The 24,458-nt window shown below is 45.9% G+C and overlaps 1 protein-coding gene across 1 annotated transcript in view; it reads left to right on the plus strand.

Moving 5' to 3' along the window:
- itpka (inositol-trisphosphate 3-kinase A) overlaps positions 1-24,181 on the plus strand; it is a 112,214-nt gene extending 88,033 nt beyond the window's left edge. The window contains exons 9-13 of the mRNA XM_059649291.1: positions 29-242; positions 10,815-11,019; positions 15,513-15,614; positions 17,156-17,227; positions 18,369-24,181. Coding sequence (XP_059505274.1) covers positions 29-242; positions 10,815-11,019; positions 15,513-15,614; positions 17,156-17,227; positions 18,369-18,566 — 791 coding nt within the window. The 3' untranslated portion in view covers positions 18,567-24,181. The remainder of the gene's footprint in view (positions 1-28; positions 243-10,814; positions 11,020-15,512; positions 15,615-17,155; positions 17,228-18,368) is intronic.
- Positions 24,182-24,458: the final 277 nt, after the last annotated feature.

Below are 24,458 nucleotides of genomic sequence, written 5' to 3' on the forward strand. Positions count from 1 at the left end.
AATGGCATCATGTTTTTTCTTCACTTAGGGAGCTTCAAACCTGGTGATGGTGGGAGGATCCTGAAGAAGTACTGTGAGAATGAGAAGATGTGCTTTGAACAACTGAAAACAGATTCGCTAGCTCCTTTTGTACCCCATTACTACGGCATTACCCATGAAGAAGGAGAGTGGTATATTCAGCTGGATGACTTGTTGGCTGAGTTTGACAGCCCCTGTGTCATGGACTGTAAAATGGGAACAAGGTAAGTGAAGATATTTCTGCATTCCACATCAGTGTCACTGATCACCTGGAAGTAGCCGTCATACCCCAGGAGGATCTGCATTGATACAACATCTTTTATAGCTCTTTACAGGCGTAGAAGTGCTTTGAAAGTACAGTGACCGTTGTGCTGTAGGCAGTGTAAAGGCCGGTTTGCTAATTTAGGGGAAGACTACACCTCACTTCCATACTCAACCAAGCACTAGGCATTTTATTTATCAACAAACATAGGTGAACGGCTTAGTCTCATAGTGCAGACAAAATCTTCAGTGCCAGCTTCTTTATCATGGTGATAGCCAACGTGTCCACATACACTCTTTCATTCTTCACACACAGTGTGATAACCGATTTGAATGGACCATTGAAAATTAATTGTGCCATTGCTCTTCTGTAAGTTGTAAACCCTCCTAAACCTGAACTTGTGTAATACTCTGCTACTTATATTCTGTCTAGGACTAAGAGTCCTTTAGGTTCCCAATTTATCTGCGCCTACATTCTTTTCAAATCCCTCTAGGGTTTCACAGATTCCTATTTCAATAACCTCCTGCAACCTACACTCTCTGGGGTCTCTATACTCCTCTAGTTCTTAGTAGTTGAACATCCCCTGGTTTTTATCCACTGGTTATTGATGGCTGGGCCATCATCTGCCAAGACTATAACCTTTCTAATTCCCTCCTTAAGCAGTTTCAACTGTCTACCTTTCCAACTTGAGGACATTCTTTAAAAAGCTATATCTTTTATCAAGGTATTGGCCAGATGTTGTAATGAGGCTCGATGCCAGCTTCTTTGATCTGATGACTTTGATTCAGTGACTCGCGGGGTTTTACAACAATAAAAGTGTTGTAAGTATTGTTGTTGTTGACTTTGGACCAGCCTGGTTAACCGCTGGACTGGGGCAGACCAGTGCCCAGCTAGACTGGGGCTGGTACAGTGAGAAACTAGATCGAGATTTGCACAGTTAGCAGTAAGGCTACAGGGTATATTGACACGAAGGAATATGATTGCCAATAAGTGTCAGGCTGCAGATGATACAAAGCACATGTTTCAATCCAGGTCAGCAAACCTTCCCATTTACACTGAGGCCCCTAGTCACTTGAGTTTGGAGTATGCTTAGAGATTGATTGAAGTACATACTTTGCATTCACTGCGCAGTTAATGAGACGTGAAGCAGCAATCACAAATGTTTTAGCCTCATGAATCTGTAACCACCCCCTCTCTCACAAACATGCAAACAACAGACGATCGACACTTCTGTTTTTGTACTGCAGTTTCCAATCTGTTTCTCTGATTGGCTGGTTTGTAGAATGCTAGCTCACCAAGAAGAGATAAGAAGTGTGTAGCTGTAAGCTACGTAGATCTTTATCAGCACCGGATCTGTGTTTCCCCTCTAGGACTCCACTGCTTGGAAACCACAAGAACCTTATTGAACTTGTTTGCTTCAGTCAATCCCATGAAACCTCCTGAACTGTTGTGTCTGAGTTATTATTGAATTTCCACATGTTCTGTTTTAAGTACAAGGCAGTGCATGGTACTGAAGCCATCACATCATCCAGTATTCATCTGACTTGCATCTTAAAACAGCTTTGTACACATGGTGGTGCATGAGGGCTGTGTGGAAACACAAGTGTTCAGTGTGTACTCACCAGCAATGTCTGATCAGTTGTGCACTTTCAGCAGCAGAATACGGGAACATGGTAACTTACCTGGCCCTCTTTCATCTTTCAGACCTGACAGAATGACTGTTGCCTCTAAAAGAGGCAGTAGGTGGATGTGGGCTCCATACTGTGCTTCAGAGACTTGAACTGATACTCCAGTGCAGCTCTGATGAAGGAGTGCCGCTCTGCTGGAACTGCTTCCCTTTGATTCTGGCACTGAACTCAGGCCCCACCTTCCATCTTTTACTTATTCATTCAAGGGATGTGGGCATCGCTGTGTCAAATCAGTATGGGTCAAGCCCTTGAGATGGCGGTGGTGAGCTGTCTCGTTGAACTGTTGCAGTCCACGTGCTGTAGGTTGACCCACAATGCCCTTAAGGAAGGAGTTCCAGGATTTTGACCCAGAAACACTGAAGGAACAACGATATATGTCCAAGTCAGGATGCTGAGTGGTTTGGAAGAGAATTTGCAATTGGTGGAGTTCCTATGCATCTTGTCCTTTGAGATAGAAGTGGTCATGGGTTTGCAAGATGGTGTCTAAGGAGGTTTCATGGATCCCTGCTGTGCATTCTGGAGAAAGCAGATGCTGCTGCTACTGAGTGTCGCTGCTGGAGGGAGTAGATGTTTATGGGTGTGATGCTAATCTCAGATGGACAGAGAGAATTCTCATGGCCTCTATTTCAAGCTAAAGCTGTGGATTTCCCTCTGGTGTTGCAGAGAGAGTTTTTTTTTAAACTCAGCAGACTTTAATTTCTTAGCTAAAAGGCAAGATCACTGACAGTGCGGCACTCCCTCAGTGCTGCACTGGAATGTCAGTCGTTGGTTAAGGCTCTGGAGTGAGACTCAAACCTGTGAATTGGAGCCAAGGGTGTGAAGGGCGAGCTAAGGCTGATTCCTAAACCTGCTGCTGCGATAAGTTCCCCCAGTGGAACTGGGAGCAAGATCCTGTGTTGATGATTTCACAGGCCAAAACTCACTGCTGGTGCTTTCTGGTTGGGGAGCTGTTTCCTCTTGTTGTGCCCCCACTTTGTTTCTGAGGGCTGCCCGACCGCGAGCTCATGCTAGACATAGGCAATTATCCCACTACCTCGGGGGAGCCAGTCCATGTGAGAATCGGGATGGGGGGAGGTGGGTGGGCTTTGTAGATAAGAGGACCGAAAGAACACTCTGGGTGACCGCATTTCCCCTCCGAGTTGCTGAAGAAGGCTTGGCGCTGCCAATGTAAGAGGGAGATTATGAGGGCTTCTCCACTTGAGAGCGCTCGTTGGGCAGTTCTTAAAAGGTCAGGGCAGCTAGACCATCATTGTCGAGGGAGAGCATTTCCACCAAGGTGACATGTGGTTCTCTGGTTGGTGGTTTGGGGTAATTAATGGTGATGTTGCTGGCCCCCCTTGTTCCCTCACTGTAACTGCAGACAGGCTTTCTCTAGCCACCTGCCTGTCTTCAGCCTGAGCCTATAAGACCCTGAGGAGGGTGTCACTAAATTTGTCACTAGGTGCGGACCTAGTCTGATGTTGAGAAAAAGCTATTAGATTGGGTCACGGAATCAGAGATAACATCATAGCTCAGGAGCGACAGATTCTGCTTTCTTTTTCTTTTTCTGAAAATCCACTGGAAGATCTCGTCATCACAAGTGGAGAATTCCCAGAGATGAATTTGACTGTCTCCACCAAAGTAAGTTTAGCTGTAACTGATCCAAGATGACACTCCAGTGTCAGCAGCTTGTGTACAAGTGACTAGAGCCCCCGATAAATCTTTTAAGGTAATCAGTAAATATTCATTTTTGAGTGTAATCCTTACTTGTACAAAACACTTCTCAGATAATATTCTGCAGAGTATATTTTGTTCACCAGTTTGTGGGGGTGGTTTATGTGTGAGAGTTAGTTTTCAAAAAGGGTAGTTGTATATTTGAACAGTTCAAACATGTTGTTAATCTTTGCATCTTTGGTTGAGTAAGTTTTGTTTGCAATAAACTAGATCTTTGTTTGTTGCTTGAGAAACTTGGCTAACTTGTTTCTGATACTAAATTGTAAGGATTGATAACTCTGTGTGTGTGTGTGTGTGTGTGTGTGTGTGTGTGTGTGTGTGTGTGTGCGTATATATATAATTTGTTGTGAACAGTGGAGAAGTGATACGCTCCTAATTCAGTGGTAGCGTTAATAACTAGCCACCAGACATTTCCAGATATTGATTGTTACCAATGTCAGTACAAATTTTAATAACAGCACCCCCTGGAATTTTGGTCTGAGTCACTTCTCCTTCAGCTTGGCCGGGAAGATTCTGCTTCATCTTTCCTACTTTGCATCCGCAAGGTGGGGACTGTTTTTGCAGACCACCCCATCCATTGCCCCAGAGATAGCAAGAGCTGCAGATGCTGGAACCAGAGATAACACAGTGTGGAGCTGGAGGAACACAGCAGGCCCAGGCAGCATCAGAGGAGCAGGAAAGTTGATATTTCAGGTCAACACCCTTCTTCAGAAAATTCACCCATCCATTGATTAGTCATTTTTGTGTGGCTCTTCTCTTGCTTTATGAGTTCATGGGTTACTTCAGTTTAAAAGCCTTGTGTGGGCCTGAAGCCTCTTTTTTGGTAGAGGGAGGCATTGACAGTTACCTTTGGGCTTTGGCTTTATTTTCTTGGCATTGTCCTTGTGCACTCCTGTGGTCTGACACTGTTGTAGAAGTGTGCTCTGCAAGGCTGATTTTCAATGCCGAGTTTGTCAGGACACTCTCATTTGAGATGACATTTAGCAACAAACCGCTGTCAAGCAGAGTGCAAACCCCATTAAGAAAGGACTTAAATAGAAATAATGTGGTTTGTGCATCAGTTGCACTCAGTTGGACTCTTGTCTCTGAGCCAGAAATTTTGGGTTCAAGACCAATTCAACAATCTTCAACTAAATATCCAGGCTGACACTCCTGTGCAGTGCTGAGGGTGTGCTGCACTCTCAGAAGTGCACTGTAACAGTACTATCTGACCTCTAAGATGGACATAAAAGAACCTGTGCACTATTCCGAACAAGAGCAGATGAAATTTGTCCCTGCAGCCCTTGTCAGTATTCACCCCTCACTTTGGCGTTAATAATTGATTGTCTGCTCGTTATCACACTTCAGTTTGTGGGATCTTGCTGAGTGAAGTTTGGCTGCTGTGTTTCCAACGGGACAATACTGACTGCGCTTCAAAAATACTTATTTGGTGGAAAAACTTTTGGGACACACTCACATCTTGCCAGATGCTACGCAAATGCAAGTTTTTTTATTCCCATTCGTGACATGAGGATCGGTTCAATGGCACGAAGAAGTGCTGAGAAATGTACTTGTGAAGTTTAATTGACCCGAGAACGAAGGGAATGATAACGAACCATTCACAGAAATTGCAATTGCTTAGAGAGCAAGGTGACAATGATGTGATTATTGATTTAAATGATTTTAGTGCCCTCAAAAAATGTTACAGTGAGGGGTATGGGGTATATCGGGCTTTCAGTGAGGAGTGTGGGGTATATTGGTGATACAGTGACGGGTGTGGGCTATATTGGTATTACACTGTGGGAAGTGGGATATATTGGTGTTACACTGTGGGGTGTGGGGTATATCGGGCTTTCAGTGAGGAGTGTGGGGTATATTGGTGATACAGTGACGGGTGTGGGCTATATTGGTATTACACTGTGGGAAGTGGGATATATTGGTGTTACACTGTGGGGTGTGCGGTATATCGGGCTTTCAGTGAGGGGTGTGGTGTAGATTGGTGATAGAGTGCGGGGTATAGCAATGTTATAGTGAGGGGTGTGGAGTATATCAGTGTTACAGCGAGGGTTGTGGGGTATATCGGGCATTCAGTGAGGGGTGTGGTGTAGATTGGTGATACAGTGCGGGTTGTGGGGTATAGCAATGTTATAGTGAGGGGTGTGGAGTATATCAGTGTTACAGCGAGGGTTGTGGGGTATATCGGTGTTTCAGTGAGGGGTGTGGGGTATATCTGACTTACAGCGAGGGGTGTGGGGTATATCGGTGTTACAGCGAGGGGTGTGGAGTATATCAGTGTTACAGCGAGGGTTGTGGGGTATATCGGGCATTCAGTGAGGGGTGTGGTGTAGATTGGTGATACAGTGCGGGGTGTGGGGTATAGCAATGTTATAGTGAGGGGTGTGGAGTATATCAGTGTTACCGCGAGGGGTGTGGGGTATATCGGTGTTACAGCGAGGGGTGTGGGGTATATCGGTGTTACAGTGAGGGGTGTGGGGTATATCGGTGTTATAGTGAGTGGTGTGGGGTATATCGGTGTTACAGTGAGGGGTGTGGGATATATCGGTGTTACAGTGAGGGGTGTGGGGTATATCAGTGTTACAGCGAGGGGTGTGGGGTATATCGGTGTTACAATGAGGGGTGTGGGGTATATCGGTGTTGCAGTGAGGGGTGTGGGGTATATCGGTGTTACAGTGATGGGTGTGGGGTATATCGGTGTTACAGTGAGGAATGTGGGATATGTCGGTGTTACAGTGAGTGGTGTGGGGGTGTATCAGTGTATTAGGAAGGGATGTGGGGTACATCGCCGTTACAGTGAGGGCAATGGGTTACATCAGTTATACAATTAGGGCTGTGGAGTATATCAGTGATAATGTGAGGGGTGTGGGATATATTGGTGTTACATTGAGGGCTGTGGGCTATATCAGTGATAAAATGAGGGGTGTGGGATATATTGGTGTTACAGTGAGGGGTGTGGGATATGTCAGTGTTACAGTGAGGGGTGTGGGGTATATCGGTGTTACAGTGAGGGGTGTGGGATATATCAGTGTTACAGCGAGGGGTGTGGGGTATATCGGTGTTACAGCGAGGGGTGTGGGGTATATCGGTGTTGCAGCGAGGGGTGTGGGATATATCGGTGTTACAGTGAGGGGTGTGGGGTATATCGGTGTTACAGCGAGGGGTGTGGGGTATATCGGTGTTACAGTGAGGGGTGTGGGATATGTCGGTGTTACAGTGAGGGGGTGTGGGGTATATCGGTGTTACAGTGAGGGGTGTGGGGTATATCGGTGTTACAGCGAGGGGTGTGGGGTATATCGGTGTTACAGTGAGGTGTGTGGGATATATCGGTGTTACAGTGAGTGGTGTGGGGGTGTATCAGTGTATTAGGGAGGGATGTGGGGTATATCGGTGTTAGATAGTGAGGGGTGTGGGATATGTCAGTGTTACAGTGAGGGGTGTGGGGTATATCGGTGTTACAGTGAGGGGTGTGGGATATATCAGTGTTACAGCGAGGGGTGTGGGGTATATCGGTGTTACAGCGAGGGGTGTGGGGTATATCGGTGTTGCAGCGAGGGGTGTGGGATATATCGGTGTTACAGTGAGGGGTGTGGGATATATCGGTGTTACAATGAGTGGTGTGGGGGTGTATCAGTGTATTAGGGAGGGATGTGGGGTATATAGTCGTTACAGTGAGGGCAATGGGTTACGTCAGTTATACAATTAGGGCTGTGGAGTATATCAGTGATAATGTGAGGGGTGTGGGACATATTGGTGTTACATTGAGGGCTGTGGGCTATATCAGTGATAAAATGAGGGGTGTGGGATATATCGGTGTTACAGTGAAGGGTGTGGGATATGTCAGTGTTACAGTGAGGGGTGTGGGATATGTCGGTGTTACAGTGAGGGGGTGTGAGATATGTCGGTGTTACAGTGAGGGGGTGTGGGGTATATCGGTGTTACAGCGAGGGGTGTGGGGTATATCGGTGTTATAGTGAGTGGTGTGGGGTATATCGGTGTTACAGTGAGGGGTGTGGGATATATCGGTGTTACAGTGAGGGGTGTGGGGTATATCAGTGTTACAGCGAGGGGTGTGGGGTATATCGGTGTTACAATGAGGGGTGTGGGGTATATCGGTGTTGCAGTGAGGGGTGTGGGGTATATCGGTGTTACAGTGAGGGGTGTGGGATATATCGGTGTTACAGTGAGGGGTGTGGGGTATATCAGTGTTACAGCGAGGGGTGTGGGGTATATCGGTGTTACAATGAGGGGTGTGGGGTATATCGGTGTTGCAGTGAGGGGTGTGGGGTATATCGGTGTTACAGTGATGGGTGTGGGGTATATCGGTGTTACAGTGAGGCGTGTGGGGTATATCGTTGTTACAGTGAGGGGTGTGGGGTATATCGGTGTTACAGTGAGGGGTGTGGGGTATATCAGTGTTACAGTGAGGGGGTGTGGGGTATATCGGTGTTACAGTGACGGGTGTGGGGTATATCAGTGTTACAGCGAGGGGTGTGGGGTATATCGGTGTTACAATGAGGGATGTGGGATATATCGATGTTACAGTGAGGTGTGTGGGTGTGTATCGGTGTTACAGCGAGTGGTGTGGGGGTGTATCAGTGTATTAGGGAGGGATGTGGGGTATATAGTCGTTACAGTGAGGGCAATGGGTTACGTCAGTTATACAATTAGGGCTGTGGAGTATATCAGTGATAATGTGAGGGGTGTGGGACATATTGGTGTTACATTGAGGGCTGTGGGCTATATCAGTGATTAAATGAGGGGTGTGGGATATATCGGTGTTACAGTGAGGGGTGTGGGATATGTCAGTGTTACAGTGAGGGGTGAGGGGTATATCGGTGTTACAGTGAGGGGTGTGGGATATATCGGTGTTACAGTGAGGGGGTGTGGGGTATATCGGTGTTACAGTGACGGGTGTGGGGTATATCAGTGTTACAGCAAGGGGTGTGGGGTATATTGGTGTTACAGTGAGGGGTGTGGGATATATCAGTGTTACAGCAAGGGGTGTGGGGTATATCGGTGTTACAGCGAGGGGTGTGGGGTATATCGGTGTTGCAGCGAGGGGTGTGGGATATATCGGTGTTACAGTGAGGGGTGTGGGGTATATCGGTGTTACAGTGAGTGGTGTGGGGGTGTATCAGTGTATTAGGGAGGGATGTGGGGTATATAGTCGTTACAGTGAGGGCAATGGGTTATGTCAGTTATACAATTAGGGCTGTGGAGTATATCAGTGATAATGTGAGGGGTGTGGGACATATTGGTGTTACATTGAGGGCTGTGGGCTATATCAGTGATTAAATGAGGGGTGTGGGATATATCGGTGTTATAGTGAGGGGTGTGGGATATGTCAGTGTTACAGTGAGGGGTGAGGGGTATATCGGTGTTACAGTGAGGGGTGTGGGATATGTCGGTGTTACAGTGAGGGGGTGTGGGGTATATCGGTGTTACAGTGACGGGTGTGGGGTATATCAGTGTTACAGCAAGGGGTGTGGGGTATATCGGTGTTACAGTGAGGGTTGTGGGGTATATCGGTGTTACAGTGAGGGGTGTGGGGTATATCGGTGTTACAGTGAGGGGTGTGGGATATGTCGGTGTTACAGTGTGGGGGTGTGGGGTATATCGGTGTTACAGTGACGGGTGTGGGGTATATCAGTGTTACAGCAAGGGGTGTGGGGTATATTGGTGTTACAGTGAGGGTTGTGGGGTATATCGGTGTTACAGTGAGGGGTGTGGGGTATATCGGTGTTACAGTGAGGGGGTGTGGGGTATATCGGTGTTACAGTGACGGGTGTGGGGTATATCAGTGTTACAGCGAGGGGTGTCGGGTATATCGGTGTTACAATGAGGGATGTGGGATATATCGATGTTACAGTGAGGTGTGTGGGGGTGTATCGGTGTTACAGCGAGTGGTGTGGGGGTGTATTAGTGTATTAGGGAGGGATGTGGGGTATATCGGTGTTATAGTGAAGGGTGTGGGATATGTCGGTGTTACAGTGAGGGGTGTCGGGGTGTATCGGTGTTACAGTGAGTGGTGTGGGGGTGTATCAGTGTATTAGGGAGGGATGTGGGGTATATAGTCGTTACAGTGAGGGCAATGGGTTACGTCAGTTATACAATTAGGGCTGTGGAGTATATCAATGATAATGTGAGGGGTGTGGGACATATTGGTGTTACATTGAGGGCTGTGGGCTATATCAGTGATTAAATGACGGGTGTGGGATATATCGGTGTTACAGTGAGGGGTGTGGGATATGTCAGTGTTACAGTGAGGGGTGAGGGGTATATCGGTGTTACAGTGAGGGGTGTGGGATATGTCGGTGTTACAGTGAGGGGGTGTGGGGTATATCGGTGTTACAGTGAGGGGTGTGGGATATGTCAGTGTTACAGTGAGGGGGTGTGGGGTATATCGGTGTTACAGTGACGGGTGTGGGGTATATCAGTGTTACAGCAAGGGGTGAGGGGTATATCGGTGTTACAGTGAGGGGTGTGGGATATGTCGGTGTTACAGTGAGGGGGTGTGGGGTATATCGGTGTTACAGTGAGGGGTGTGGGATATGTCAGTGTTACAGTGAGGGGGTGTGGGGTATATCGGTGTTACAGTGACGGGTGTGGGGTATATCAGTGTTACAGCAAGGGGTGTGGGGTATATCGGTGTTACAGTGAGGGGTGTGGGGTATATCAGTGTTACAATGAGGGGTGTGGGATATATCGGTGTTACAGTGAGGTGTGTGGGGTATATCGGTGTTACAGTGAGGGGTGTGGGGTATATCGGTGTTACAGTGAGGAATGTGGGATATGTCGGTGTTACAGTGAGTGGTGTGGGGGTGTATCAGTGTATTAGGGAGGGATGTGGGGTACATTGTCGTTACAGTGAGGGCAATGGGTTACATCAGTTATACAATTAGGGCTGTGGAGTATATCAGTGATAATGTGAGGGATGTGGGATATATCGGTGTTACAGTGAGGGGTGTGGGATATGTCGGTGTTACAGTGAGGGGGTGTGGGGTATATCGGTGTTACAGTGAGGGGTGTGGGGTATATCGGTGTTACAGTGTGGGGTATATCGGTGTTACAGTTTGAGTGTGGAATCACTGAAGTCTACCCTGATCTCCAACGTTTTGATGGTTTTCCCTCTGCAGGACGTATCTGGAAGAAGAGCTGATGAAAGCCCGTGAGAATCCAAAATTACGGAATGATATGTACAAGAAAATGGTGGAGATTGACCCCCAAGCACCGACGCCACACGAACACACGATCCAAGCTGTCCTGAAGCCACGATACATGCAGTGGAGGGAAACCCTCAGCTCTACAGCAACCCTCGGATTTCGAATTGAAGGTGTTAAGGTGCGAATGCTAGCTGTTAGCCTCCTGGATGTCTGAGATAATGGGAACTGCAGATGCTGGAGAATCCAAGATAACAAAGTGTCGAGCTGGATGAACACAGCAGGCCAAGCAGCATCTCAGGAGCACAAAAGCTGACGCTTCAGGCCTAGACCCTTCATCAGAAAAGGGTGATAGGGAGAGGGTTCTGGAATAAATAGGGAGAGAGGGGGAGGCAGACCGAAGATGGATAGAGGAGAAGATAGGTGGAGAGGAGAGTATAGGTGGGGAGGTAGGGAGGGGATAGGTCAGTCCGGGGAGGATGGACAGGTCAAGGAGTTGGGATGAGGTTGGTAGGTGGGAAATGGAGGTGTACCTTCTGTCTGATGTGCATTGTGCCATCTTTCTCAGTGTGGGGAAACTCAATGGCACGTATCTCTGGTTTGCCCCCAGTCTCACCCTTCCCACACTCTCCTTGTCTAATGAGAATCACTTCTCTTGTTTCAGTGGTCCTGTTTGCGCCAAACTGACTGCTCGTTTATCTTTACCCCCTGTCACAAGTTAGTTGCAAATGAAATTTTGTCCCTTTCCTCAGGAACTGCCCATCCTCCCTTCCTCCTTGTGCCCAAACAAATTGCCTTCCCATCTCTGCCCTCTTTTTCCGAACCCGTCTGATGTGCTTTCACATTCTGAATGTGTGTTGACATTTCCCACAATTCCCACGTTTGAACTGCTCAATCTAATTTTCTGCTCTTGGGTGAAATGGCTGTTATTAAAAATCACAGATACCGAATGTGACTGTGGCAAACCCCTTTTTAACTTGTCTGCCCCCTTTAACAGGTTCCCACAACTCCCACACCATCAGTTATTTTTTTTTCAAACTAGTAGGGCGGCACGGTGGCTCAGTGGTTAGCACTGCTGCCTGACAGTGCCAGGGACCCGCGTTCGATTCTACCCTCGGGCGACTGTCTGTGTGGAGTTTGCACATTCTACCTGTGTCTGCGTGGGTTTCCTCCGGGTGCTTCGGTTTCCTCCCACAGTCCAGAGATGTGCAGGTTAGGTGGATTGGCTGTGGTGGCCAGGTGGATTTGCCATTGAAAATGCAGGGTTACGGGGATAGAGTAGGGAATGTCAGTCTGCGTAGGATGCTCTTCAGAGGGCTGATTATGGACTTGATGGCCCAAATGGCCTGCTTCCATGCTGTATGAAATACCTTGTCTCTGTCATCTGGCTGGGTGGTACTGCCCTCACCAGTTCACAGTCTGAGAACCACCCACAGTACTTTACGCTGCTCCTTCATTGATGTATCCACCAAAGCTCTCTGCTTTTTTATCTCCACACGTCCTATTCACTATATCCTCCAAAATTAGTGTCAATTCCATGAGTAAAGCTGATAATATCCAGCTCTATGTCACCACCACCTTCCAGAACCAGGTGTCAACAGTTCAAGAATACAGGGTTGACCATTTAGGACTGAGATGAGGAGAAATGTGAGAGAGTGGTGAGCCTTAGGAATTGTTTGCCACGGAAAGTGGTTAAGGCGAAAATATTAAATGTTTTCAAGAAGCAGATAGCTGTAGATTTTAGGGCTGAAAAGATCAATAGGTGTAGGGAGAATGTGGAAACAGGGAGTGGAGTTGGATGATCAACCATGACCATATTGAGTGAACATCAATTTTGTTATGTTAAATATGAGGAAGACTGAAATGTTTGTCATTGTAATGTCACCTTCCAAATTACTAATATCATTCTCCTCCCTAGCCACTGCCCCTGACTGAACTGGACTGTTGCATCCTTGCCTTCCTGACTGATCCTAATGATTCCTGTGGACCTTTTAGTTCAATATTCGGTGCCTTTAACTTTCTCATGTGGCCATACATTGAGCCCTTTGACACAGAACAAGGCTTGTGCTGCACTTTCCAGGCTACTGTGCAGTCATGCACACGTGTCTTAGTGGGAACATTGCTTGACCTTGAGTACAAGACAGGGGAAGTATGACAGAAACAGGCCCTTCGGCCCTCCAAGCCTGTGCCGACCATCATGCCCTAACTAAACTGAAAAAAAAACAAACCTTCTGCCCTTATTTGATCCGTATCCCTCTATTCCCTCTCTATTCATGTAACTATGGGCTTCCAATGTCAAATCCTGTCCATCAGAGAGATGGCAAATCATCCATCTGCACCTTTGCCTCAACATAGCCGCTGCTGAAAACCTCATCTGTACTTCTGTTATCTCTGGGCTTTGCTTATTCCATTGGCTTAGTCTGACTTCACCAAGTTGAGTCTGCTTGAAAATCCACTTTCTATTTATTAATTCAGATAAGTCACATTCCACCGTGCCCACCAATTTACACTGGCTCCATTTCCATCAATACCTCTAATTGCTATGAGCTCACCCCTGTGTCTAAATGCATCTCTGAGTTAATGTCAACCCGTCACTATAACCCCCTCCAGTCCTAAGATGAGAATGTTCCTCTAAATCTGGTTTCTCATTAATTCCTTATTCACCTTCCTTCAAATCCCTGCCCATGCCCCTGCTTTTAGGCTGCTGTTGCCTGAAATCTAGAATTCCTCCCCTTAGCCTCTCCACCCTTGTTCCTCCTTCAAAAAGTTTCTTAACACCCTCTCTGACTGTGCATTTGGGTCAACTGTCCTCCTAACTCCTCGTGGTGGCATGGTCACACGTTTTGATTGATATTTGGTCCTGTGAAGAGCCTGGGGACATTTTTCCACATCAAAGGTGCTACAGAAATGTAAGTTGTAATTATTATTGCGTGGTTTGCTCCCATTGAGGAGTTGACCCAACCAAATTAAAGTCAGAGAACTGACCACAGAGGTGAGTGTGCCTGATCGCAGAATCTTTCCATTATTCATTTTGCCCAGAAAGAAAAATTGAGGGCATGCGTGAGCACACATTATGGGTCAACGTCCAAACCGCAGCAGAACATGCATTAATCCTCAAGAAAATTTGGGGGCATTCTGCCATCCGGTGGTGATAGGGAGAATGGCAATACATATATAAAAAATGGGAATTTTGGAAAACAGCTCGGATTGCGCTAGCGATATGTAAGGTAGGTGTGTGTGTGTGTGTGTGTGTGTGTGTGTGTGTGTGTGTATACATATTGAATGTGCATATAGATACACACATGAACACACATCATCAACATACACAGATACATTGATACGTACTCTCGTATCTACGGGGTGAAACACAAACATTCGCAGAGGGAGCTCCAGCCCATGGAAAAATGTTGTTCAAGAATGAAATAAATTGCGACTTTCAGGAAGAGCTCTGCTATCAGGTTCGGTACGCTTTGGATTCAGATTAGCACAACACTTTGCTGTACCAGGGCTCCTTAATGCCCAACAAGAGTGCCACACACTCCTCACCAGCCATCCAGTGACACTAAGTAATACCAGTTTTGTGTTGGCTCATTTACACCACTGATCTCAGGACACTTAAGAGTGAGGACAGAAATAGGCCTATGTCCTGTGTGTGTGTAAAACAACAAAGTATTTGCTGAGGTGCCATGTAGACAAGCTCAGGGATCAATGACTGATTTGTTGCTTGAAGGGTACGGCTGGCATGGGAATATTGACACCAGGCTTACCCTGACCATCATCTCATCATTGCTTCTCTGGTCCAGCTTTCAATGTGATGGTGCCACCTCAACTCTGTCTGATCGATATAGTAAGAACTGCCGATGCTGGAGTCTGAGATAGCACAGTGTGGAGCTGGAGGAACATAGCAGGCCAAGCAGCATCAGAGGACCCTTCCTGAAATGTCAGCTTTCCTGCTCCTCTGAGGCTGCCTGGCCTGCAGTGTTCCTCCAGTTCCACACTGTGTTATCTCTGTCTTACAGACCTAGCGTGCTGTAACTGAGCATTAGAGCTGGCAGTTCTATAATGTCTTTAATATTGAAAATCAATTCCAAGGGCTTTCACAAAAGGGAAATAAATGATGATCAAAAGAAGGAGCAGTGAAGACTTGGAGATAAACTTCAGTTCCGTGAAGTTTTAAGGAGGGAACAAAAGGGTGTTGTGATAAGGGTTAATGTGAATGTGTAAGTGAGCCATTGGGACAAGATGCAAGGTCTCACGATGATTGTCCGCAGCAACCCCACAGCAGAGGTGAAGTCTTGACCTCTAAATACTTTGTGTTTGTTTTGGTTACAGAAAAAGGTAATGTTTGACTTCACGTCAGCAGACTCCTCTAATATTTACCAGCCTCACCATCCCACCCTGTCCTGACCCAATTACAATACAAAAGGGCAAGGTTGTGAAAGGGAATTCCTGAACTTGTATCCAATATTACATTATAAAGTGTTACTGAAGCAGGATGTTACAGGGTATGAGGCATTACCCAGAAGGAGATATCTCTACTTCAGCAGTCTCTACATGAAGTCTGCTCTTCAATACCTTGCCTACAATTATTTTAATTGAGGTTTTTAACTGCTGTTTAGTAGCTGTTACTCTTCCCAGGTGTAAGGGTCATCGTGTTCTCTCTTCTGATTACAGAGAGCGGATGGGAAAGGCAGCACCAACTTCAAAAGGACCAAAACAAAGGAACAGATTCTCCAGGTCTTCATCGACTTTGTCAGTGGGAACAAGAAAATTGTGGTAGGTTATCATTGGTCCAAGGATTAAAACGCCAAATATAGGCAGAAAAATACAAATGTAAAGGATTAAGGAACTATTACAAAGGGTTAATTGGCCAATATATGGACTGAGACATCATCATAAGAGCGAGCACCATAACTCACTCAGCTGTTACACTGTCTTTGTCATACACTCACTGTTATGAGAGAGACATGGTCTATCTCACAGCTGCAGCCTCTCACATGAAGATCACACTGCTCTCTCTAACACACCCGTCTCTCACGCACTCTTTCTCACCCATTCTCTATTTCTCTCTCTCACACGTGCTGTCTAATGTACACGGTCTTTCATTCACTCTGTCTCTCTCTCTCTCTCTCTATCTCACATGCATGCTTGCTGTCACACACCTGCTATCACTCCCTCTAAGCACACATGCTCTTTCACACACACTCTTCCATCTACTTGTTACTTTGTCACACACAGATACTGTCTCACACCTACACACTCTCTCTCATACACACCCTCTCTCTCACACACACTCTTTCTCTCACACACCCTCTCTCTCACACTCTTTTTCTCACAGACCCACTCTCTCTCACACACTCTCTCTCCCTCGCACACTCTCTCCCACGCACACTCTCTCCCACGCACACTCTCTCTCACGCACGCCCTCTCTCTCACACACGCCCTCTCTCACGCACACGCCCTCTCTCACGCACATGCCCTCTCTCTCGCACACGCCCTCTCTCTCACATATGCTCTCTCTCTCACACGCCCTCTCTCTCTCACACACACTCTCTCTCACACCCATGCACATGAGTGCTGTCTCACACACAAACACATAAGCTATCTCACCCATTTTCTATATCTCTCACACACAGAAAAACAGACAGACATACACACATACACTTATTCTGTCAGGCACATGCTGTCACACATGCTGTATCTGTCCCACACACTCTCATAAATGTTCTCCCACACACATGCTGTCCCTTGCCCATACTGTCTCACATACATCTCTTTCTCACACACACACTCTCTGTCTCACACATGGTCTCCCGCATAAGTGCTGTCTCGTATATGCTCTTCTCACAATCACACACACAGTCGTCCTCACACACACTCACACAAACCTCTCTTTCTTGCATGCATGTTCTCTCTCTCTCTCTCTCTCTCACACACACACACAGATTTGCCAGCATTTCCATTCACACTTGTAAAGAGAAATGACACCAGCTAATTTTTAAATGCTTGTTTTCATATATTCCTATGTTTACAAACAACCACTCTGTGGGCCTGGGCTGTGGGCTGATCAAGGCTGTTTGAACGTTGGAAGAATCACTCAATTTTCAGGAGAAGTTGGTGGTGGATCATGTTTTGGGTGCCCTGATGGACTCAGAGCAGGGACCCTGGTTGGATTCCCAATCTCTAGTCCATGGAAACTTGGGCCACAGGCAGTGGAACAATCTACCACCAGCTGAGACCTACATAGACCAGGAACTGTGTCTGATTGATGTCAACCCGCATTGCTGTCCTAATGTCTGCTTTGTTTGAATCTAAAGCAAGCCTACCTGATGAGACTAAAGGAGATCCGAAAAGCTCTGGAGTCATCTGAGTTCTTCAAAAGGCATGAGGTAGGGAGTGAGGAATTGTGGATGTTAAGGGTTCTGGTCTTCCTGTTACAGAAAGGACATGAGTAAATCGGAGAGGGTTCGGGAGACATGTTGCCAGGAATGGAGGATTTGAGTTATAGAAATAGGCTGAGTCTTTTTTTCACGGGAGCATTGGAGGTTGGGGGGTGACCTTATAGAAGTTGATAAAATCAGTGATGGGTACAGATGAGATGAATGGCAGGTGTCATTTTCCCAAGGGTGGGAGGATTTCAAGACTAAGGGACATATTTTTAAGGTGAGAAGAGAAAGACATGGGTCACATTTTTTACACAGAGTGGTTTGTGAGTGGAAGGAACTTTCAGAGGATCTGGTGGATGTGGGTACAGTTACAACGATTCAAAGACATTTTGATGAATTCATGAATAGGAAAGGTTTGGAGGGATATGGTCCAAGCACAGGCAGGTGGGACTAGTTTAGTTTGGGATTATGGTTGGCACGGACTGGCTGGGCCGAAGGGTCTGTTTTGTGCTGTGTGACTATGACTCTAAGTACCCCTCCAAAGATTTGACCGGATAATCGAGGCACTGCTTGACCTTTCATGTGAGACATTAAATGAAGGCTTAGTCTAATCTGTTTTAAAGAAGCACCAGGGAAATTCACAGCTCTCGTGTCCTATAACGACATTTATCTCCTAACCAATATCATTAAAAATGACCAACCCTTCACCTTCTGCAACGCTTTGTCTTCCTCCAACCCCACCACACTCCAACACTCCAACCCCTCACATCACCCTCCAAAACCCCCATCACATCTCACCCGCTCCCTCACAGCCACCACCTCCCCACCCACATTCACCCTCTCCCACCCTCCAACCTGTCCAATCTCCACACTCTCCGACCCTCCACCCCTTCCAATCCGCATACCCTATCCAACCCTCCACCACCTTCCCCCAAACCCCTACCATCCTCACCTCCGCCCCACCATCTGCACCAATCCCACAAGCCATGCCTATTTGTCCTGTTCTCTTAATTTATCCCTCTGAAGCCCCCAACTCATTCTGGTTGAAACCTTTTAGTTTAATCTCGATATGAAAGCACAGTGGTTATTTTATCCACCTTGCACAAGTTTTTGAACTTCAGTCTTCCCCCATGTGATACTGCAGGTTATCGGGAGCTCCTTGCTGTTTATCCACGACAAGAACGAAGTGGCAAAGGTATGGCTGATTGACTTTGGGAAGACCACCAAGCTGCCAAACGGAAAGACTCTTAATCACCGCCTGTCCTGGGAGGAGGGCAACAGGGAAGATGGCTACCTCCTTGGGCTTGACAACATGATTGCCATTGCATCTAACATCTTGTGATGCTGGGCCATGCTCCTCCTTTACCCTGTATTTCCCATTGGGCAGTAGGAGTGTTGTATGGGGCCTGTCTCCCTCGACCTGGATGCACGCTGCTGTTCAAAGCAGTGAGGAAATCGACAAAGAAAGAGAGACTACGTTACGGCGATGAAGTTGAGGTTCCCCCACTGCCAGTGAGCTTTCTCTTGGGTGACTTTGTGTTTTTAGTTGGACCCAGACTGTGAACGGGACGCACAGAGGTATCAGAGCAGTGCAGGTCACACTCTTATCTAGTGGGAGATATGGTTGCTGTCACTGCGGACCTGTTACGATTGGTTACTTTAGGATTTGCCTTGAAATAATATTTGAAAAACAATTGCAATTAGATTCTGCTAATGGATGATATTAATGCAAAGCAAGAAAATTCATGGTGCTCTCCTGAAAGCTAAGATGATTTTCACCTCCAGGCTGCTCCTTCACACCTCTCAATGACCAGGTCTGAAGCAGAAGTGACCAAAACAGGAAAGAGAAGTCAGGGAACTGCAGACCCATTAGCTTCACATCAGTAATCATAAAATACTAGAATCTATTATAAAGGAAGTGAGTACTGAACATTCGAAAATACTTGTTTGATCAGGCTGACACAGTATGGGTTTATGATGAGTGCAAATCATGTTTGACAAGGCTGATGGCTTTTTGAGGGCGTTATGAGCAGAGCCGATTAAGGGAGAGCCAATAAACGTGTGGTATTTGGATTTTCGGTATTTGTAAACAATGACAATGTAAGGGATTGGGGGAAAAAGTAACACAGAGGATTGGCTTCCAGACAGAAAGCAGAGACTAGGAATAAATGGTTCATTCTCAGACTATGACAAGTGGGGACCGCAAGGGTCAGTGCTTGAACTCCAAACGTTCACAATCTATATCAATGATTTGGATGTGGAGTCAGTTATAATACGGCAAATTCTCTGTCATCGAGATCCCAAGCATCCAGAAATGGGGACTTTTACTGGCATTAGCAACAAGAAGGGATTAATAGTTCAAGACTGACCTTATCAATTAAGACAGAAATCACCTATCACGGCCACGTATTCTGGGATTTATGAGTGACCCTCGCGGCTCGTTTTTCAAAATGCACCTGCATCTTGTGTCAGCGACAAGTCAAATTCTCCCAGCAGCCACTCGTATTTCTCATGGCCAGCAGATTCAGCTAACCAGCGCGCTCCATTTCCTTGTGTGGGCTGGATACCGGGGTGGTTACTGTGTTGGTCAAGTGCAGCTGACACAAAACCTGAGCGCTGTGAGGATTTGGAAAGGCTGAATATGACAGGCAAAAGCATAGAAGAAGGAATATGATGTAGCTAAGTGTGAGGGTATTCACTTGGTCGAAAGAATGAAGGGGCAGAGTACTTCATAAATAGAGTGTGGTTGCGAAATGGTGATGTCTAAAGAGACCAAGGTGTCCCTGCACATAGATTACTGAAAGTCAGCATGTAGGTACAGTGCAGTTCAGAAGGCAAACAGTCCTAATTGCAAGAGGATTTATGAACAGGATAAAGCTGTTTGCTTCAATTGTGTAAAATACAGCTGACACTGCATTTGGAATAATGTTTAGAGTTCTAGTCACCTTGCCTCAGGAAGGATGTAGAGGAACACAGCAGGCCAGGCAGCATCAGAGGAACAGGAAAGTTGATGTTTTGGGCCGGGACCTTTTTCTGATGAAGGGACCTGACCTAAATCATCAGCTTTTATTGCTCTTCTCACACTGCCTGGCCTGCTGAGTTCCTCCAGCTCCACACTGAGTTATCTCTGACTTCAGCATCTGCAGTTCTTGCTATCTCTAAGGAAGGATGTACTTTGATTCATCTCACACACGTCACTGTACAATTGACATACTCCACACCCCTCACTGAAACACCAATATACCCTGCACTCCTCACACTAACACCAGTATACCCCACACCCCTCACTGCAACGCTGATAGACCCTGCACTCCTCACAGAAACACCAGGGTACCCCACATCCCTCCCTGTAACACCTATATACCTCACACCTCTCACTGTAACATTGGTGTACTCCACACCCTTCTCTGATATTCCCCATAATCTGTCTGCAGTACACTCCATAGTATCAAGCAGCCCTCCTCCTGCACATTCTGACATTACTAACAGTCTGAGCTAGAGCATTGCTGCTATCAGATGCAATTCCATTACATAATGCACATTTCCTGTTGATTATCTACATAAAATCAGTGGCTACACATTTGATTCATTGTTTTAGGATGTTCTCATGTTACAGACATTTGACAATCTAAGGTATTACTTTACTTTCACTTCCTTGAGAGACTTTTCAATGCCGAGTGATACTTCTGCCTTGATGTCCCAATGATTTTCTGAGCTCACTACCTGAACAGGGGGTTATTTCTGAATCAAGCAGTCTACTTGGATAGTGCTTTATTTACATCCCACACACCAAGTATGGAAGACAGCTGGGCATGGTTCATGAGGCCTGGGTAGATAGGTGTCATTTGTGTCACATAACATACATGAACTCCATTTTTTCCTTCTCTTGTTGGTCTTCACTGACAGATGTGGGTTATTGATGAGTTATTTGTGTCATTCTAGGAAACCTCTTCAGTGCATCACGTCTCGCATTTGCTGAGTAAAAGATAGAAATAGCTGTTGGTGTCAATTCAGCCCCCTTGAGCAAATCCACGATCCAGCTGTCTCACAAATTATCTGTACCATAGCCCCTGTCCCTTCCTATCCTCTACTCCCCTGATTACCCTGATCTAACAACAATCTATTAATCTCAGTCTTGGAAATTTCAGATAACCCACCACATTTTCAGGGAGACAGTTGCAAACTCTGCATTTTAGCACATTTTGCCTTTTGTACAGAGCTTGTCCTCTATCAGCCCCCCTCCTCTTCCTCCACCTCCATCAAATGAATTAGCAACGAACATTTTCCAACACCTTTCAGTTCTGAAGAAAAGTTGTGCTGGATTCGAAGTGTTAATTCTATTTTTCCTCTCTCCAGATGTTGGTAGACCTGCCAAGTTTCTCCAGCAGTTGTTGTGTTTGTTAGAGCCACAAATTTCCCCTTTTTTTGAGGAAATAGGCTTCCTGTTTTCATTTTTAAATAACCTGGCTCTCATTTTAGCATCGTTGTCCCTGTGTTCTGGATTCCCTCAACAGAAGAAATTGCTAAACTTTACGTACCCTGATGAATCCCTTGATCATTTTAGATGGTTTGATCAGCTCATCCCTCACCAGTCCGAACCAAACAGGATGGAAGCTGACGTCCCCTCACACTTTAACCCTTTAAACCCAAGGTATCGTCGTTTCCCGGGCCAGTTGACCCTTCCTGGGATCCAGTGTCTGGAAATCAATGCGTAGGAACCTGTCTGCCAGCTTCTCCCTGAAATGCCAGAAAGCTTGTCATTACCCTAGCATGCTTACTGCTCTCCTCTGCCATTCTCATGATTTTTTTGTTCACACAGAGGGTGGTGAGTGTCTAGAACGGGTCGCCAGATCTAATGGTGGAAGCGAGTACAATTCCGTCATTTAAGAAACATTTAGAAGGTACATGGATGGATATGGACTAAATGCAGGCAAATGAGACGAGGTTAATTGTGAAAACTGGGTGGCACGGACAAGTCGGGCTGAGGGGCCTCTTTCCATGCTGTACAACTCTATGAATCTATGTTAGATTGGCCTATTCCTGAGAGACTTATTCCCCTTTAACACACAGGCTGATCTAATTATCCTGCGAAGGCACCACTTTGACGACTTACCAGAGTGAGGTCTTACTGAATGGACTCTGAGCTAGTGTGGCAATCCATCCTGAGCTACCTTTCTATGAAGGTTAAATTCAGAATTAGTTGACAGGCATATAGTATCAAGCTGAAGAGTGGAAGCAGCTCTGGGAATTGACATGTTGTCAAGTTGGGGGGAATGAAGATCTCTTTCCTGACCCACAGTGTTTTCTTTACTCAGAAGGTCACCTGTGATTTGGCTGAAGATGGCGGTCAGTGGGCTTAGCCAATGCCTGTTCATAGAATCCTACAGCGTATTTCAGGCTATTCAGCCCATATGCATGTGCCAGTTCTTTGAAGGAGATTAGTCCCAATCCTTTGCAGTTTTCTCATGGTGTTCCAATTTATTTTCTTTTTCAACTGCTTACCCAATTCCATTTTAAAAGTTGCCCCTGAATCTGCTTTCCAACACCCTCTCAGACGATACAATCTGGATCACACTAGAACAATTTCTCCACACTTCTCCCTCTGATTCCTGAATCTGAGGCCTCTTGTTACCAACCCTTGTGTCACTGGAAACTTTCTCCACATCCACAGTTTCAAGCAGCTCACTCCTTTCCTGTATTGCATTCAAAATGGCCACCATGATTGGCAATCTCTCAAGTGATTGATTGTTCACATCCACAATAAGGGGATCCATAGCCTGTGTTCTTGTCAGATCCTAAATCTTGGTTTTAATACTTGCTTTTCAGGGCAAACGTCACTGGAATTTATAGTCCAGTCCCGATTGTCCCAGCTAACAGCTTTGTGAGACTGCTCTTAGCTACTTAACCAATTTGGTATGATAGGATTTACATTTCTATAGCACTTTTAACCTCCATATGTTCCCAAGCACTTTGCAGCCAGTGAAGTGGTTTTGAAGAGTAATGCTGTGAAAGCTGTCATATAGGAAGCTGAGCCATTCTTCTTGTTAATGAAATGTTTGGGATTTTGCAACAATCCAACAGTTTTCTGGTGACTGACATTTTTTAAAAATTGAACTCATGTTCTCAAACTGTCATGGCTGGATTTATGCTCATGTTAGCAGTCCAGGGAATCACTGCAACACCATCAGTGTTGCTGCACATCAAGGGGGAAACATTCATAGAGAATTAGGGATTAGTGACTCAATAGAGAAACTTTCACTGGGAAAGAGCAAAACCTTGGAGAAAAAAAAATTAAGACATAGATAGAAATAAAGTGGAATAAGCAAGAAAAATTGAAAGCTGAAAGGAAACTATTTTATATAACCCTTGTGTACTGTGCCCGGAGTGTTTTTGGTCATTTTCTTCTCACTCCTGTTTTAGTCCCATGATCTTTGATCCATTTTCTCTCTCGTGTGAGGTAAGAATTTGATGAACTTAAACAAGTTTTTAGGAGAAAATGCACCCTGACAGTGTCAAAGGAGTTAATCAGAAATGCACAGACCCACCCTTTGTGAGGAACGAATTCAGGGGTGTGTCTCTCAATGTAGAAATGAGTCTGGAAAGTCAGTTCCCAGTCCTGCGTAGATCTTTCCAAGAATGGTTTGGGGAGCCACAGCTATAGTATTGTTTTAGTCGGACCATAGTTCTTCAGCTCCGTTAGAAGTCTTCTCACTATTCCAATCCTGCATGCAATCGCACTTCTGCATGTTGTAAGGTGATAAAGGATTCAAAGTCAATGTGAGCTTTGCTGGAAACCAAAAATGATCCTGGAATCTTGCAGTACAGAGACATGATCGTGTATTTTGGAGTGTATGTCTCAAGTGGGAATGTAAAGTATCCTGAGGAATCCCTACTATACATGACTGAACACTACTGATAATTATTAGCGTTTTTTTTTAATGATTGAGTTCAGGGTATATGCTGTACAATAAACCATTCATGTACATACTGTGTTCTGCAATAATATTTGCTACTATCTCTGTGAAGACCCCAGCCTTACACCCCTCTTTAATTTCCTAGAAAGCCTTAATCTTATTTCTAAGCTTAGCACCACACCCTGGACCCCAGTATAACAAATATTCTGGCAAAGTTTTCATCGCGGTACAGGCCATACCTTAACCTCATTGCAGAACAATTCAGGAAACAGATATTCCGTGTCTTTTTAAGTTCTTGACCCTTGGAAGTAACCAAGGAT

The sequence above is a fragment of the Stegostoma tigrinum genome, chromosome 10 (assembly GCF_030684315.1).
Source record: "Stegostoma tigrinum isolate sSteTig4 chromosome 10, sSteTig4.hap1, whole genome shotgun sequence".
In the NCBI taxonomy this organism is placed as follows: Eukaryota; Metazoa; Chordata; class Chondrichthyes; order Orectolobiformes; family Stegostomatidae; genus Stegostoma; species Stegostoma tigrinum.